This window comes from Mauremys mutica, chromosome 3 (genome assembly GCF_020497125.1).
Source record: "Mauremys mutica isolate MM-2020 ecotype Southern chromosome 3, ASM2049712v1, whole genome shotgun sequence".
Lineage (NCBI taxonomy): Eukaryota > Metazoa > Chordata > Testudines > Geoemydidae > Mauremys > Mauremys mutica.
Window position 1 is genome coordinate 146264949 of NC_059074.1, and position 18772 is coordinate 146283720.

At 44.2% G+C, this 18772-nt stretch overlaps 1 protein-coding gene across 1 annotated transcript in view; it reads left to right on the forward strand.

The window, feature by feature from the left end:
- The window catches only part of TTC27 (tetratricopeptide repeat domain 27), a 202724-nt gene that overhangs the window by 146506 nt on the left and 37446 nt on the right, over window positions 1–18772 (forward strand). Inside the window, exons 12-13 of the mRNA XM_045011797.1 lie at window positions 588–710; window positions 13257–13484. Coding sequence (XP_044867732.1) covers window positions 588–710; window positions 13257–13484 — 351 coding nt within the window. The remainder of the gene's footprint in view (window positions 1–587; window positions 711–13256; window positions 13485–18772) is intronic.

Consider the following 18772-nt stretch of genomic DNA (forward strand, 5'->3'; position numbering starts at 1 on the left):
CCTCGCTCCCCAGCAGGAGCTCGAGGGCCGGATTAAAACGTCTGAAGGGCCGGATGTGGCCCCGGGCCAGAGTTTGCCCATCCCTGGCTTAATAGGTTAGTTTAAAATGGAATTACTCATTTGTAAAAATTAAATAAATATTGTATTGCAATGCTTCTGCTCTCAAATCTTTGTCTTACCTTTAAGTCAGATTTGTATGGCTGCTCAAACTGGACTGATGTGCCTTCTGGAAGGAGCTCTCAATTTTTCCAATTTTTTCACATAAAAATTATTTATGGAGATTGTTACATTGTGTGGACAAGTTTACTTTAAATATATTTGAAACAATACAGAGGAATTTTTATTAGGATGATTTGTCAGTGATGAGCAAAATTTAGACGTTTGATTGGGATTAATCACCCAGAAGTTGTACCTTATCCAAACTTTATCCCAACCTCATTAGTCTTCAGAGTTAGGCTACAAATCTCAGGAGAAATGTTTCTCATATTTTTTGTGTGTTTTCTCTTCAGGCCAGAAATACCTGTAACATCTTTTCTAAAAATGATAATGAACATGCATCTAAATTTTTCTATTATTTTGACTTTTAGCGACAACTTGCAAGTTTACTCTTTGAACTGGGGTGCACAAGTTCAGCTCTACAGATCTTTGAGAAGCTGGAAATGTGGGAAGCTGTAGTAATCTGCTATGAAAGAGCAGGACAGCATGGGAAGGTGAGAGTGTCTTATTATCTGAGCTGAGTTTCTTGGATTTTGTTATTTATATTACAGTAGCACCTAGAAATCCTGTTGTGCTACACACTGTATACATGTATACACATACAGAGGTGTTATGTAGTAATATAAATAGATATCAACTCACCCAACTTTTTTCTATTTAGCAATTCAAACAGTGGCTGATTTATTGTAGGTGTCATTGCAGAAGTGAGTCTGGAGAAGGTATTTGAACTGAGAGAAGTGTAGCAAAGGTCAGCCTAGGGTCAGCATCCATGCACAAGGAGAAGTGTGTGAAGAAGATATTTGTGGGAAAAGAGAACAAGCAGCAAATGAGTTTGGTATCATTGGTAGAACTGAGAGGACCTGTGGTTGGGGACACAGTGGGAGAGGAATGTGTGAGTGAGTAGTGGCTTTGGAGGTGAGAGCAAGGGGGGTGTGTGTGTGTGTGTGTGTGTGTGTGAATGAATGAATGAATGAAGGGTGATGTTGTCCTGGCTATGGACAATGAAGATTGTTTTGTGTGGTGGGGTACAATGTGAGTGTTACAGATGAGGAGGTTTAAATAATCAAAATGGGGAGTTGCTGAGGGCCTGGACCCAGTGATGAGCTGCCAAAATTTTAACAACCGGTTCCCTCCTCCTCACCTCATGAGGGGGTTATGCCCCCCCCGGGGGTCATGCCCCGTCCAACCCCCCATGTTCCTTGACACCCCCCTGAGACCCCTAACTCATCCCCCCCCTTCCCTATCCCCTGACTGCCCCTTGCAGCCCCATCCAACCTCTCCTCTTATTCTTGATGGCCCCCTGGGACCCCTGCCCCATCCAACCACCCCTTCTCTCTGTCCCTGACTGCCCCCACCACCTCATCCAACCCCTGCTCCTTACTGATTGCCCCCCGGGACCCTTGCCCCCATTCAGTCCCCCTGTTCTCTGCCCTCTGACCACCCTGACCCCCCCCACAACCCACCAAACACCGCCTCCCTACCCCCTTACCACAGTGCCTGGGTCCGGATCCGCTCCGCGGGGACCTCGACCAGTGCCGTCGTGCCCGACTCCCCGGGCTGGGCTGGAGCCGCTCGGCCGGGGCCGGAGCCGCGGGGCCCGACTCGCCGGGCCGGGCTGGAGCCGCTCGGCCGGCAACGGGGCCGGAGCCGCGGGGCCCGACTCGCCGGGCCGGGCTGGAGCCGCTCGGCCGGCAACGGGGCCGGAGCCGCGGGGCCCGACTCGCCGGGCCGGGCCGGAGCCGCGGGGCCCGACTCCCCGGGCCGGAGCCGCTCGGCCGGCACCGGGGCCGGAGCCGCGGGGCCCGAGCTGGGCCGGGTCCGAGCCACTCAGCCGAGACCAGCCCGAGCTGGTGGTGCTTGGCTGGGGCGCTCAGCCGGAGCGGGCCAGGCACACACCGTTCCCCCCCCGGCGCGCCCAGCTTACCTGGCTGCTGCATTTTTCAGGCTTCCCGCGAACATTTGATTCGCGGGAAGCAGGGGAAGGGGAGGAGAAGGAGGGCGGAGCATTCAGGGGAGAGCAGGAGGTGAGCTGGGGCGGGGCAGACAGCTGCCGGAGCCTGTTAAATTTAAAAGCTTTTTAGAACCGGTTGTCCTGGAACAACCAGTTCTAAAAAGGCTTCTAAATTTAACAACCGGTTCGCGTGAACCGGCTGGAGCTCACCACTGCCTGGACCAGAATTCTGACTGTGAAAAGAGGTAATCCAGTTATAATTCCTACTTAACTTTAGTTCTCATTTAACTGTAGCTCAAACAGATGTATACTGTACATTTTGTTTTAAAAAAAGCATAGTTTTAGGGCATCATTAAGATAAAGAAATCAGATACTCTATCAGGAAATGCAGAGGCACTTTATCTCTGCCTCCTTGGTTGTTTCTCTACTGAGGTTTCTCTGAACTTCTCCCCATTGACCTAGCACTTGTGTCCAGCAGTGGGAGCACTAGTACAGGCCAGCCAGTTGTCATTTACTGCTGTCATTGTCCATAGACAGGACCACATTTTTTCTCTCTCTCTCACACTCACACTCTATTAAGTTCATCAAGGAATATGCTGATGACACAGTAGTATAAAGCTGCTGGTGGCTAGTCTGTACTAGCTGTACGTGTTGCTCACACCAATGAAAATGAACGGGTGCTAAAGCACTGATGGAAGGAATTAAAGAAAATGCTTACTGGATATGTTGCCTGCTGCCAGTCTGGGGTTCTGTCTGCCAGCCCCTGTAAATGTAAAATGTAATACTAGCACCCGAAACCTTAAATTACAGTAAATAAATGAAGACTTGGCACACCACTTCTCAAAGGTTGCCAACTCCTACCATACATGGAATGATTGGGCTTACATTGAGTTAAGGTTGCAGAGGCAGTTGTAAGTCTTTTTATACAGAATTGTAACTTGTCAATTAAAACAAATAACCTAGAATTTCTTATAATGCCTTATGTAACTTTTTCCAATTATACTAGGCCAATATCTAGATCTTGGTAATTATAAACTGACAGATCTGTGTTTCACTGCCAACTGCCATGTCACGTTATGCATGCCTTGGGGATACTGTGCTACTGTGAGGACTCTTTCAATACAGTAGAGAAATAAAGGTCAATATTTTCCATTTCCTGGAAACACATTCTGTTCTAGTTAAATTCACCAACTGCCCGTAGGGAGTTATGAAAATGGCATTCAGACAGAGTATCTGACACAGGAAACTGCTTTCAAAATTGATGTTTGTAAAGCACTTTGAAAATATAAAATGCTATATAAGTGCTAAGTAGCAAGAGTACTGAAAACAAGGTTAAATCCGGAGCAAAACAACAAAAAATAGAAACATTTAACTGTAAGACAAGGAGTGAGTATATTTGTGCTCATTATCAAGAGAGCTTTATTAATGTGAAATATTCCTATTAAAATCACACCGTAACTAGGCTTGTGGAAATGTATGAGAATCTGCTAGTGCAAAATATTGTCAGTGGACAGAGCAGCCTCAGAGCAAGCTGTGTTAGATAAGGCTTTGTACCTGATTCTCAGGATTGCTATTGTAAAACGAGAGTAATGAAAAGCTGAAAAAACTTACAAAATGGTCAAACATTAGAGAATATTAAGGGGGAATACCAAGCACTAGAGTCATATCATTCTTCTTATTTCTACTTTTGAATTCTTGGTTGACAAAAAAGTTACAAACATCAACAATGCAGATACAGAAGTGAATAGATAAAGTAGTGCCACAATAACTATTGCAGCATATATTAGATTCATGTATTAGATCCAATATACTTGAGAAAAGCCTAATAATCATAAAAAAACCCAAACAAACCAGAAAACAGTTTAGTAAACTTCAGTAACCTCTTGTTTTTAGCAATTTTTATGCTGCTATATGTACTCCCTCAGTTATCAGGGAGTACATATAGCAGCATAAAAATTGCTAAAAGCAAGAGGTTACTAAAGTTTACTAAACTGTTTTCTGGTTTGTTTGCGTTTTTTTATGATTATTGGATATGATTCTACTTGTTTATTTCATAATATGAATATAATTAGTGGAATCTGGTATAAAGTGAGCCAGCAAAAGAGCAACACCATGCCAAGCAAGGCGCAAAACAGGACACTTACACAAAGAGAGCAATTTCAGATGTGAACACACAGTGTGTTGATGATAGTTACTGATGTTGTCATTCCAATTTTTTCACTTGTTGCATTCCTCCATTAGACCTATTGAAGAGCAGACACCAATCTTCATGGATGTGGTGAAAAAAGTAGGCTCAGGACAGGGGCCTTGAGCCTGTCAGTATTACTGAAAACTAAAGAGGGGCATTTGTACCAAGTGGGAATATTACTGGGAGCATAAATGTGGGGGAGGGGACCATGGCTATAGAAGCTAAGATGGTCCCTTGACCTTGGAACCTCGAATAAGGCATCTGGTTTAAAAATATCCCCCTAGCCTCCAGCGCTTGCCCGGCGCCCACTCTTCCCCTTTAGCCAGAGAACTGCATGTTTTGCCAGCTGGCTAATAGACCTACACCCACTACTTCCTCTCTGCTTTGCCCCCTCCACACTGCTTGGTATGTGTCGAAAGGGTAAATGAAGGGCTGTTAGGAGCAGAGTTCCCGCCTCAGCTTTTCCTGCATTAGTTCCAGTCATTGAACGCACTGTGGTTCACTAGGGTCAGGTGAGACATCAGAGGAGTGGGCTGCTAGCTTGGTTCTTAAGACATCTTCAGGACAAGACACTCTTCCTTCCATCATCATGGAGGCTTGGTGGGAACTTGTTTCTTACCCTAACTTGGGGGTAAAGTGCCTGCCCAGCTCCTCACCCACCTTCCCCAGCCTTTGATTTACCTGTGAATTTCCACATTGAGGAGTGCCAGTGTAACAAGCCAGTAGATGCTTGTGAGATGGACACTGCTTTGAGGAGGGGAATTGCTCCCCCTAGGACAGAGGTATTTGGGGACAGAGTTGTGGGGAGCCTGCATAGGGGTTGGCCCCCCTGACCACTTTCCATGTTAGGGAGACAGCAGGAAGATGGTGAGAGGAGGAGGAAGAGATGTTAAGGATATTAGAACATGAAAAGCTCCTGGAATGGGGTGGGGACTCCCTCATGTGCAGGAGCCCTAGAACGCTGCTTCCCCTTCTTCCCCAAGTGGGAAAAGCCAGGAACAGAGCCCAGCTTTGCAGCTGCAAAGGCAGCAATCCATATGTCAGTGATCATCCTTGTCACCTCAGGAGAAGTCTGTGAATGCAAAAGCACAAAACATTACAAATATTACTTCATGCATGGGAACAACAATAGGAAGAGCTGGGAAGCCTGTTTCACCCTCTTATTCTGACTGCCTATGCATTACAGAGACAAGGTGGGTGAAGTAATATCTTTTATTGGACCAACTTCTGTTGGTGAGAGAGACTAGTTTTTGCACTTATACAGAGCTCTTTTTCAAGTCTGGGAAATGTACTGATTGTGTCACAGCTAAATACTAGGTGGAACAGTCTGTTTAGAAGATAACACATTTCAAGGGATCATTGAAGGTGAGGTGGCCCATTAACACCTCTTCAGTCATGCAGGAAGGGGAGCTGGGAGGGGTTGTTAGTGGAAGTTAGATTGTTGTAAGAAACCATTAATCCAGTGTCTCTATTCAGTCCATGATTCTTAGGGCTTGGCTACACTTACAAATTTGCAGCGCTGCAGCAGGGTGTGAAAACACACCCTCTGCAGCGCTGCAAATTGCGGCGCTACAAAGCGCCAGTGTAGTCAAAGCCCCAGCGCTGGGAGCCGCGCTCCCAGCGCTGTCCGTTATTCCCCACAGGGATGTGGAGTACGGACAGCGCTGGGAGAGTTTTCTCCCAGCGCTGGTGCTTTGATTACACTTAGCGCTTCAAAGCGCTGCCGCGGCAGCGCTGCCGCGGCAGCGCTTTGAAATGCAAGTGTAGCCAAAGCCTTAGTGTCTAGCAAAGTTATGAATTTAAGCTCTCAGGCTCATATTTTGAAGGTGTTGTGCAGGTTTCCTTTAAGGATGAGGACTGAGAGGTCAGATATAGAGAGTAGTCGCTTTCTGAAAAGTGTTCCCCCACAGACGATAGAATGTTTTTGTCTTTTATCATTTTTCTGTGTGAGTTCACTCCAAGAGCACAGTGATTGTCTTGTTTTACCCATGTAGTAGTTGTTGGGGCGTTTAGTGCACTGGATAAGGTATTCCACATATTGTGATAGGCATGCATAGGGCCCATGGATCTTGAAAGGTGTGCTGTGGGGACTGTTGATTATCACAGCAGTAGAGAAATGTCTACAGGTTTTGCAACTGCTGTTCTGGCAGGCTCTGGTGCCACTTTGAGTTAATATGTCCTGGTGTAAGCTGGGACCAACATGCCTACAACACTGCCTGTGCAATTTGTGGCAGAAAAGGAGTATTATGAGGTGCTGTGGAGCACAGGAACATGGGAAGGGGAAAGACAGGACAATTGAGATGTAATATCAGGAAAAGCTTCCTCAAGGCAAGATCAAACTAGTATATAAATTAATAAATTAATACTTTTACATGAGGCTTTGAAAATGTAACTACTACCATTGAACTTTACAACAGGCTTGTGAGATAAGGGGGGAGGGATAGCTCAGTGGTTTGAGCATTGGCCTGCTAAACCCAGGGTTGTGAGTTCAATCCTTGAGGGAGGTCTCTTCCAACCCTCATATTCTATGCTTCTAAGTAAGTATTCCCTATATGTAGATGAGGAGACAAAGACTATTCAATGAGTAAATTCCAAAGCAGGAATTAGAATTTGGGAGTTTCCTTCTCACACCCTCATGTTCAACCCATTCTGTCATACTACCACTCTAGTAGACTGTCAAATACAGTCCCATTTTGAAAGGAACAGTCCCGTATTTAAGCCTTCCTGCATGTGTCATGACTTTTTCTTAAAAATGGGCAAATTGTCCTGTATTTTATGTCCCCCTCTGTCCTGTTTCTCCTCCTCCCCCCCCACCAGTCAGTACTGGTGGGTTCTGCTGCTGACCGGATCCCTGCTTGCCAGCTGCCTGCCCACCAATGGAGAGTGGGAGGATCCAGTGGCCGACAATGGGGGTGGTTGTGCAAGGCTGGTGGCAGGGCAAAGCTGCAGCATACGGGGCCGGCCGCTCCCCATGGCTGGTCCATCAGCACAGCCCCCGCTGCATGCCGGCTCTCGGCCAGCAGAGCCTCGCCCCAATCCCGTTTCCAGCTGGCACTGGCTGTGTTCCATAGCGGTTAGTGAGCGCGGGCAGGCTCCAGACAGCACCCAGTTATGCGTTGCCTCTGCTGCCCATCCATTGTCCCATTACGTGCTCCCCCCTCTCATTGTCCTCTCCCTGCTTTGCCCCTTCACCCCAGCCCCACTGCTCCTTCTCCATATCCCCTTGGACGGGGCACATCCCGCTCCCAGCACTGTGCGGAGAACCAGCCCCTGGTCAGAGCACTCAGCTCATCAACAGCCTGGCCAGCAGGCTCCTTCCTTCCCCTACTGCCTCTGGCTGGGCCGGTGCCCCAGGAAAGCTCAAGACCCTCTGGCCCAGTGCGCTGGCCAGGAGGAGCCAAGCCCTGCATATGCCAAAGCCCCGCACAGTGCTGGCCTCTTCACCCCTCAGGTAAGCTGTGGAGTGGCAGGGGGGAAGCGATTTCCAGCCCGTTCGTGCCCTGACCCTGCAGGCTCCACAGCAGCCCCCCAGGCAGCGGCTTAGCAACCTCTTCACCCACCCTTCCCTGCTCTGTTCCCTAGGCACCCTCTGCTGTTGAGCCACCTCTCTGGCCAGGTTCGCTGAAGCTCCTACAGTCAGGTTCCCTGGGCCCTGGTGCACAATGCATCCTTATGGCTTAACCCCTTCTTGCCCACACTGTAGCCAGGGGACAGGAGGTGGCTGGGTTATGTCGGTGGCCATCAGCAGCCTGGAAGTATTAGCTGCCTTTCAACACTGTGTGAGCAGGAAGGGACAAGCTACTTCCAGCCACCTGAGGGTGAAGGGGGTGGGGTGGAGAAGAAGAGATGAGCTCTGCAAAAAAAACCAGGCCAGGTCATCCCTCTCCCCCCCAGAGCTGGATGCAGCTCCCGGCCCCTCCCTCCCGCACAGTGCCGAAAGGCTGCTGCTGGCCACATTCTGGTGTGAACCCTGGCAGAAATCTGGGGGGCGGGGGCAGGGGTGTGTGATCCTGTGCGCCCGCCCCCCCCATGTGTTGCCTCAGGAAGACACGGCACCAGGTGAGGCAGATCCGTCCTGGGGGCCCAGCTAGGCGTGGAGGGCGGAGAGCGCCGGGAGGGGAGGGGCGCGCGCGCGCACACACACACAATGTCACCTCTCATGAACCCTAAAGTCTTAAAGATGATAAGGTAAATAAAAAGAATCCAACTATGCAGTATTTCTTTTTAACGGGCTCAGTCAGCTTGATGTTAATTTGAACATTTGTACTGCATAGTTGAACTTGCCGTTGAACTTGCTTGAATATGAGCAATTTTGCCAGGTGTCCTGTATTCAGCATAGGGAAATATGGTCACTCGCCCAAGGGAAATGATGAAAATTTAATTTTAGGATATATTTAAAATTAGATAGTCCAAAGCACAAAAATATACAGCATTTAAGACTGTAGTATAATGAGTGAGTGATGGAGACTCATGAATGGAAAGAAAATAGGGTCTATAAAAAGGAGAGAGCAGATGAGTAGACACACAGATGGACATTTTGAGGCTGAGAAGCCTATTTCTGGGGCAGTGTTAAGCTTGGTACATGGGAGTCTGCAATGAGGATCAAAAAGGAATTATCCCACTTGTGCATTTCTAGCTACCAGAACATTCTTTGTTGTTCTCTCTCTGCATACTTAATACTCTGTTTTCATTATTGTATCCCAACACATCAAGTGCATGCTCTTATATCTTTCTTCGTGTTTTAAATAAGTGTCTAGTGAACTGAGCTTTTGCTTTCATTCCAGTTCAGCGCAGGCACTCCTGTCCAAACCATTTAATTGTAACCAAATCTTGTTTAAATCAGCAATATTTATTAAACTATAATTTTAGTTTTTATTTACCATGTTAAATTTAACCTTTTTCTAAAGTTAAATTTAAGAAGTTTTGTGAAGATTAAGAAAAGTAGCTTGTTCTATGACTTGGGGACATGCTCAAAATATATTTTTCAAAAGTTCATTTTATTTAGATTTCATTGCTAATTATGTAACATTTCAAGTTTTTACAAATTTAGTTAATGATTAAGAATTATGAAATGAATCTCTCACATAGTGATTACACTTCATTTATCTAAATTATAGCCTTACCAAGAGAAAATCGCCACTCAGATCCACATAAAGGATTTTGCTTCCAATATTTTTCTTTCTACAGAACCAGAATTCCTATCAAAGAGCAGGATACCAGTTTTTGCTCTTAACAAAAATGCACAGCATAATGGGAAATCTTGATTTAAAGCATTATCCAGATTTGTATGAGCAAACAAACTAATCATTTTTTAAAATCCAGATAAATTTGTGACTTTGTGATAAGAATCATTTGCATTAGTCCTGTGAAGATTGGAGGAACAAAGAGAGGATGAAAATCCAACTGCATAATATATATGGGAGGTGAACAGCCAAAGTCTTGTATATTTAATTATTCTGTTTTATCTCCAAGCTGGAATATTTATGTTGGCAATGAATCCCTGCAAATTCAGGCCAAAACATACTGTTTTTGCGCACTTACATGTAAAATGTAATTAGTGAATGGCTGGGCTGTTTGTGTAGTGTATAACAGTACTAGGCACTACCATACAGAGACCTGGGTTTGGGAGTGACTTACACAGGATGAGGTAAAGGAGCAGCATGCAATGCCCTTTTCACCTCGTAGCTGCTGTTCACAGCAGAATTTGTCTTGTTTAAAAAAAAAAAAAAGCCTGTACTTTCAGATGCTGCCTGCTATGACTGCAACTATTTTAACTGTGTAATTCTCTCTGTTCTAGAACAATTAATCTTTGAGATCAGCTGTCAATATTTATTCATTTAATCATAGTCATAGATAGGGTGACCAGAGGGCAAGTGTGAAAAATCGGGACGGGGTGGGGGGTAATAGGTGCCTATATAAGAAAAAGAAAACCAAAATCAGGATTGTCCCTATAAAATCGGGACATCTGGTCACCCTAGTCATAGAAATTAGAGGTGGGAGGAAACATTGTTTATCTAGTCCTTCCCTCTGCCAGTTTGGGGTTCTTTATGAAGGTATGTTTTTCTCATCCTTTTCCCAGTCTAATAATAAATGTCTCAAGTAATAGAGACTTCACAGCTTCCTTTGGAAAACTGTTCCACTGCTTAAGAACTCTTACTGGTTAGCAATTTTTCCTGAGACTCAGCCTACAATTTTCTGCTTCTTAATTTGGTACCATATTTTCCAATTATGTTCCTATACAACCCTAAACAATTCCTCTCCCTTCTTGATGTTTATGCCCTTCCAATATTTGCAGACTGTTATGTTTCTGCTAAATCTTCACTTACCATAGATGACAGCAAGAATGTCTTGTTAATATATTAGAGATGAAAAAATTCACAACAAAGTGAAACCCTTGAAAGGGTTCTTTCTTTCTGAAGATTTCTGAATGGGCTCTTTGAACTTTATCAATAGTCCAAAATTAACCTGTATGCCCAAGATTGAGGAAGGGGCAGTAGAAGACTGCACACACATCAGCCATTTTTTCTGACTGAATTCCCTAGGGATTATGCAAATATGGGGAAGGAAAATAGCTTTCATTAGAACAGAAGAGGGAAGAATCATTCCTACATGAAGATCAACAGTGCAGTTGCCTTAGGTAGATGGAGTGACATACTGCAGGAGGATGTGATTAATAATAAACTGCTCAAACTCGGCTCTGTGGCAGGATTTGTTGGATTTAGCTGTAATCTCATGTGATTCAAACTGATCCTTTCAAATAGAGAGCATACACTGAATTGAATTCTGTATGATGCTGCTAATATTTGTGTGTTATGTGTTGAGGTTACGTTTGGAAGGGGGGATATTTATTTATTTATTGGTGAGACTAAGGAGGGGAAAGTATCTTTTTGAAACTTTGAGGTTAGAGAGTGAGTGGAACCTGGCACTGAGGAGAGTAAGGCAGAGTTATAAAGGGTATTGTAGGCAGCTCAATTTTAAAAGGTCTTGTGGGAACTCCAGCGTGTATCCTCTCTTCCAAAAGCCTGCAAAACCTCTGAAGCTTGCTTTTTAAATGCTTACTTATTTCTGAGTATATTTTTATTTCCTACATTTAGACGAAAATATAGCTTTTATTTGTACATTTTGTAGAACAGTAGCAGCCACAGCGAAGAGGGAGTGAAGAGAGAGGTAACATAAAACATGTTGGAAGCATTACCTCCAGAGGGGACAAATTAGAGATCAGAAAACGGAATAAACATTGAGGATACTTAATGAGGTGATTCAAACAAAGAAGAATAAAAGCAGGCAGGGTCTGTCAGTAGCCTAGTAGTAGCGGCAGTGCGCTACCATGTAGGAGATACAGATTGGATTTCCAGGGTTGGTATTTGCTCATTGGGCAAAAGATACAGTTGAGGCATGAAATGGGGAACAGCTATTTGCAGCTTTGACATAGTGACTCTTTTCCCAGTACAAAGAAGTAAAGGTTAATCCCATTTTGACACTTAGGTGCTCCCAGGTTGTACCATATTTCAAAATTTTACTGGGGAAGAATTCTCCTTTTCACATAGTCGTCCTGTGCTTTATCTCCAAATAGTCCTCTGCCTGAAAATGTAAGAGTTTACATTTCACCTTGACTTCTTTGAAAAACAGTTTGAAAAAATTTCATCTCTGAAATGACTTCATTTTACCACACTAGAGTTGCAATGAAAATGAATATGGCTTTAGGATTTAACATAAGTAAATCATGCCTTAAGGTTCATGTAGACATGAACAGAATTTTAACAACAGCACTTAAATGTTAGTCTTTGGGCTTTACAAGATGTAAAAGAACTTATGGAGCATTTTTTTCACAGATTTATCTCTGACACAGACTTTGTTCAAGATACTCTTTTGTTTTTCAGATTTCTTGACTCTTGTTAGATTATGTAAGAAACTGCTAAGGTATAAAATCTGAGTGACAATGGTAGTATATGGTTAGATTGACCATGGATTCTCCTATTAAGGGGCTCTGTAGAGAGGGTTAGTCGGGGTTCGTCCCTCTCTGGGGCAGCGGGGACCCACACCGCCTCCCTTGGTCCTGGCCCAGCCCCTTGGGGAATCAGGCCACAGGAGTCCTGGCTCAAGCCATCCGGCAAGGGGCTGAGCACACACAGATAACAATTAACAGATAACTAGCCCAGGCCCTGGGTCAGGGCAGGGGAGTAAATAGTCCAAGTCTCAGGCAGGGGCTGAGCAAACACAGGTAAATAGCACACCCAGGCTCCAAGCGGCCTGGGAGAGGGGGAGACTGCCACCCATGCATTGGGTGGCGGGGGGTTGGGGACACAGGCCCTCCCACTCCACTGCGTCCCAGCCCAGGGCCCTAGCAGTGGCCAAAGGCCCACTGCTGTGTCTGGGGGGATCCTGGCCGCAACATGCTGACATGAGTTCCGGCTGTGCTGCAGCCAGATTCAAGTTGGCTGCCTCCAGGCTACTCCCCAGCTCCCCCTCTGGAGGTACCTGGGTCAAGGTGGTGTCCTCAGGGAGGTCGATCACCATTGGATCCTCAGGGTAGCTGGCGACAGGTAGGGTCAGTGACCATTCGGGGTAGCTGGCGAGAGGTAGGCTCAGTTACTCTCCGACACGCAGGTCTGTGTCAAGTGGCGGCCGGTCAGGCCAGTCTCCAGGTCTGCTGCTGGTTGCTGGAGTCTCTCCGGCGGGGAGCTGGGCCGGAGGTGTCTGGCCTCTCCAGCAGCTGCCTCCTGAGTGAGCTCTGGGATTGAGCTCTTATACTTCCCGTCCAGCCTCTGACCCTCTGGGGGATGGGCTTGGAGTGCTCTGGCTCCGCCCACCCTGGTGTTTGGCAGAGCTCGTCCCTCTCTGGGGTACCAGGGAACCACACCGCCTCCCTACAGTCTCATTTCCTTTTTGTTTTTATAATAGGCGGAAGAAGTCTTGAGGCGAGAGCTAGAAAAAAAGGAGACACCAGGATTATATTGCTTGCTTGGCGATGTTCTTAAAGATCACCAATACTATGACAAGGCTTGGGAGTTATCTAAGCATCGCAGTGCCCGGGCTCAGCGCTCCAAGGGCCTCCTCTATCTTCGCAACAAAGAGTTCAGAGAATGCGTGGAGTGCTTCGAACGTTCGGTGAAGATTAACCCCATGCAGGTTGGGAAAGAAAAACAAATATGGTTTTTAAAGTTAGGATGTTTACTTTTTAATTGTTGTGTTTTTAATGTTTAATGTTTTTCAAAATTTAAAAACAGGTTAACTGTGTTCACAAATGGTCAGAGTATCAGTTTTAACTTTATTAATTTATTAATGTGGTAAATATTGATGATCTTTAAGATGAGAGACTAAGAGTTCTGTCTAGAAGCAGCATAATAAGGGAATGGACATGTACAAGCTTTCCTATGCAGGCCTTCTGCCAAAATTGAGACTTGGCTTGTTGCATCCCCACTGTCCCCAAAATGCCAAGACACTCCCTCCTTTTCCGCTGGCAAAAGATTTTTAAACACAAATATATTTATAAATTTCATTGACTGTCTTGCATCCTAGTTAAAGAAAATAGACCATATAGATATTTTCAGTAGAGAATCCCGTGAAAGAGAGTGGTAGGAACTAAATCAAGGGAAAACCTAGGAACTGGAGTTGTCTTTATACCAATAGGGAATGATGGGATTACATGGCAGAGTTGGTGACACAAACCTCTCTGGAAGATCCTGGCTAATTGCATTAAAAATGCAGCTGATACACTAATGAGTTGTTGTGTATTAATGAATTTGTGTAATAATTAATTAAGTCTCAGTATTGACTAGGGAGCCGGAAGTGTTTACCTACTGAGGAAGCAGCTTCTGCTGCAATGTACTACTATTTTGGGTAATGACAGGCTTATGGGTGCTGCTAAATCCGTTCAGATTTAGAAACATTTATGTTGATGTTTCAGTTCAGGGCTGAATTGTCTCATAGCTAATGCCTTGTATTGGGAATGGATTAGAGCTGCCACTTCCCAGCAGGTACAGTGCTTCGTAGATGACTCCTAGAGCTCCTTAACAAACATGGGGAACACACCCACTGCTCACACCCCATAAGACCTTCCTTGGACTCATTTCTTCTGCACATCTCTTTGCTGGGTAGTGATTCTAGACCAACAAAGTTTTTCCTCTTGGATGAGTTTGAGGATTTTTGGCTATGAATAGGCCTGCATGAACAGCACAAACCAAGAGTGGCGTCTTATGGCCTATCCCTCCCTCTGTACAGTAGCTAACCCCATTCTGGTCCTTTATGAAGAGATCTGCAAGCCAAACAGATAAGCTGAAAAGGTCTGGGAAAGCAAAATGGAGCTTCCCAAGCAATAAAGATCCATCTCTTGGTTCAAGGAGATTGAAGTAAGTTTGGGATCTTCTCACAAAGCCAACCACAAGGAATAAGGGAAGAGTGAGCACCATCAAAAAGGCCTTGATTTGCTGTGAGAATAAGGGGATCCTGCAGTTGGAGAAAAGAGGTTACTAACGGGTACAAGCAGTAAAGTAGCTTATCCTTTAAATTCTCCAGATTATGATTTCTGGTACCTCTGTCATCGTGTAACCAAAAGCTTTAAAAGAAGATGCCAAAGAACATGAGAAAGAGAGAGAGATTGGGAAAAGTGTACATTTGGGAGAAATTTGGTCATATGGATAGACAGAATTCAACCAAGGGGAATGCCAGGCAAGAAGAGCAGTGGAGAGAATACCACATCTGAGTTTAAAAAAAAAAAAGGTGGGTGGGGAGTGGACTTCATCACTCAGGGGTGAAAGCGAGGAAGAGAAAAACACTGTATCTGTATCTGTGACTGACTGGAGCCATCTCTGTGAGTTAGCAAGAACTTTCATAAATTGAGATGATGATGAGGCTGTTAACTGAGGCAGGAGAGAAACACAGTAGAGCTGCATTAGAAGGTTTTTGAAAATTAGAAATTTGAGGTACATCGAGCATGTAGGAAATAAAAAAAAAAATGACTTTGAAAATGTTGCTAGCACAGTAAAAGAAAGCACAGAGAAAGGTGCAACATTCCAAAGAGTTGATTGAGAACCTCGAAGAAAAAGATTAATAGACCCTGATTATTTTATCCACAAGCTAATTAGCAGTCTGTAGTAAACAAAGCACTTAACTGTTTAGGCCAAACTAGGTTTCTGATTGAGTGTTCACCTTATTTTCTGAAAAAGTTAAGTGAAAATAAAAAGAAAGGAATGTATTAGTGCAGTGGTTCCCAAACTGGGGTTCATGAAATGTTACAGGGGGTTCTTGGGGGAAAAAATTCTCTAATGGCAGACAGAGCTGTCCCTAGGGATCCCAGGCACCACAGGGCCAGCAGCCCGGAGCTCCGGGGACTTCCAAGAGCTATGCAGATCAAAGCAAGCATATCTATCACACTGAGAAGATTTAAACTTCAAGACGCCTTATAAGAAATTGAAAGGGAGGTGGATTTTTTGTTGCTGTTTTTAAAATTAAATAGGCTGCTAGTATTGTTTTTAAAATTATTATGAAGAACAAGTTTAAGTTTTGTGTAACGTGAGTTGTTTGCCTGGACTGCTCAAGACCTGAATGTTGTGTAGGAGGAACTCGTTGAGTTGGCTTCTTAAATACCTTCATGCTGTTTCACATCTGATACTCCTTGATGAAACGTAAGAGCCTTGTCTTATAACAGGCTTAATCAAAGTGACAAGCTGCAAAAGTGAGATCTTGGAAGAGTGTTGCCATTTTCATAATGTAATAAAATACCGTAATGATAAATAATAGTGTGTAATAAGCATGTCATAAAAACAAATTTTATACTTCCAGGATCACTGCTTTTGTACTTTATCCTCAGGTAAGGGAGAAAATCCCTGGAAATACTCATTTTTAGGAGGGGGTTCATGAGACTTGACATTTTAGTGAAAGGGGTTCATGGGTTGTTAAAGTTTGGGAACCACTGTATTAGTGTCATTGTGCCAAGAAATAAAAGTATAAAGACCTGCAAGCAAATTTAAAAGTCTGAGTAAAAGCAGACTTCTGTAGATAGAATGGAGATAGTAATGTTAAATAGTTTACTTTCCAGCCTGAGACCTTCAGAGACGCTAGAAGTTCATTGTTAAAATTGAACCTGCAGCTCATTTGGAAAGGTTTGTTGTGCTAAAGTATTCTGGGCAGTTCGCTCCAGCTATTCTGTAGTAATTTGGCTGAAAGTAGGTTAGTGAACAATGTTACCTGGCATCTAAAGAAAAATAGTAAATTATTAGTAAAGAGCTCCTGTACTACAACAGGAGAATTAATTGAGGTTTTCAGAAATTTAATATGATAAGCTTCTTTAAATATGGCTAGTTTTCTTTTTAACACCCCTCTCACTCCCTCTGTCCCCTTCCCCCTCCCCCCCCCAAATAGAAAGCATCTGTTTCCTTGCTCTGAGATTTGTATTCCTGCTCCATAGCATGTTTGTTTTCTCTCTTGACTTAGCAGGGAAAATGAAAACAATGCATTGCCAGTGGCAGTTGCTCTTCCTTAAACTTTATTACATGTGGTGACAATTGTTTGATGAGATAAAAACTTGTATTTCAACAAAAATTGTTTTTTTTTAACAAATGAGACTAAAGTAAACAACTTCCACTGAAGTTATTTTTCAACTAAATCTTCACATTTGTTTGTCTCACAGTATACTGAAAGCATTCTTGATGTATCAGTAATTCTACATTTTTGGTGTTGAAATCTATAAATGCTTGAGCATAACTCTCAAGCATTATAAGGTAAAGCACAGAACACATTTCACCTGCTTATTTTGGCAATACCAAAAGCTTGTTCTAATGCAGATTATATGGAAGATTGTTGATTAAGATCTTCCCACTGTCACAGAGACAGCTGTGCTAAAGAGAGTTCTGGAGCCATCTATAAGAAATAAGACCAGTAATTCAGCATCTGTGACCTTAAGCTACCTTCATCTGTGAAGCAGCTGTCAGCCTTACTGTTCCATTTTACAGTCTGCCTTCTAAAGTCTTTCTTCAGTTTGTAACCATTTTCTCTGATGGGGCGGAAATTTGAATAAAACTGTTCTTCTGCACTGTTCTGTCCAACTTCTAAGACATACAGAAACAATTTAATCTTCCTACAGCAATCTCTGCGAAGTGAACTACAGTATCTTGGTCTCTTTCTGCCATTAGAATTACTCATGATTAAGGTTAAGTGTCTGTCACAGGTATTTTTAGTAAGTCAGGGACAGGTTGCGGGCAATAAACAAAGATTCACAGAAGCCTGTGACCTGTCCCTAACTTTTACTAAAAAATACCTTGGAGGTAGGGGGCTAATAGTGAGAGTGGTGCAGGGGCTAGCCTCCAGCAGCTGCTCCGGCTGCCCCATGGATGGCCCCAGGCCACTGCTCTGGCGGCCCTATGGAATGTTGCTCTGGCAGCCCTGGGGCCGATTCCCCCCTCCACACACACTGCTTCAGCCCTGGGCCGCTGCTCCAGCGTTTGTGGGATTGACAGCTGCTTCAGCCCTGCCGATGCAGAAGTAGTCATGGAGGTCCTGGAAAGTCATGGAATCCGTGGCCTCCATGACAGAATTGTACCCCTACTCATGATCACTGCTGTGCTTGTGGTGGTGGTGGTAATTTGCATTAGAGTAGTACCTAAAGGCCTCAGTCAAGATCAGGTCACTGTTGTGCTAGGCACTGAATGAACATATAGTTTACAATCTGAATAGACAAGACAGACACAGGTTGGGAGAAAGGAAGTGATATTATCCCCATTGTATAGAGAGAAAAGTGAGCACAGGTATTAAATCACCTGCCTATGGTCACCAAAAAAGTCTGTGCAGAGCCAGAAATTGAGCCCAGATCTCTTGCATACCTGGACTGCAACACTATCTTTCATATCAGTTTTGAGTAGCTTGACAGTTCTTCTCCAACCTCACCTTTCTAAATATTGTGGTAATTAGTTTCTCTTACTCCTCTATTTTTGGGTGCAATTGACATTCATAGAACTATTTTCCTATTTCTCTGCATGACAGAATCTCTGTCTGCAATTAATGCAACTCAGGACTTCCGCTTTTCTTTCCAAAGGCGAGTGGCTTGTCAGATCCCACCCACATTTACCTCGCTGTATACAGAGGTACATTTTCTCTAGCGTCAGTTTTTTGGCTACTATTATGTGTGATGCCAATAATGTCTGTCCTATAAAGGATGTAGATATTTTAAATATGCTTTCCCCTCTTCTATGTCTGTATATTGTGCTTCTCATAACTGTTCCCCAGGTCCATGAGAAGATGGCATAAAATTCCTCCCCCTCCAAATCTCCTGTCTTTCCACAGAATCGTACCAAAACCACCACTGCTAATCGTAGTTCTACACAAACAAATCACCCTCCTTCCGCTAGGAAAATATTTCCCTGAAGCATTAAGAATTTTAATCCTGAAGTGATTCAGTACTTAAATGACATGTTTGATTCCGG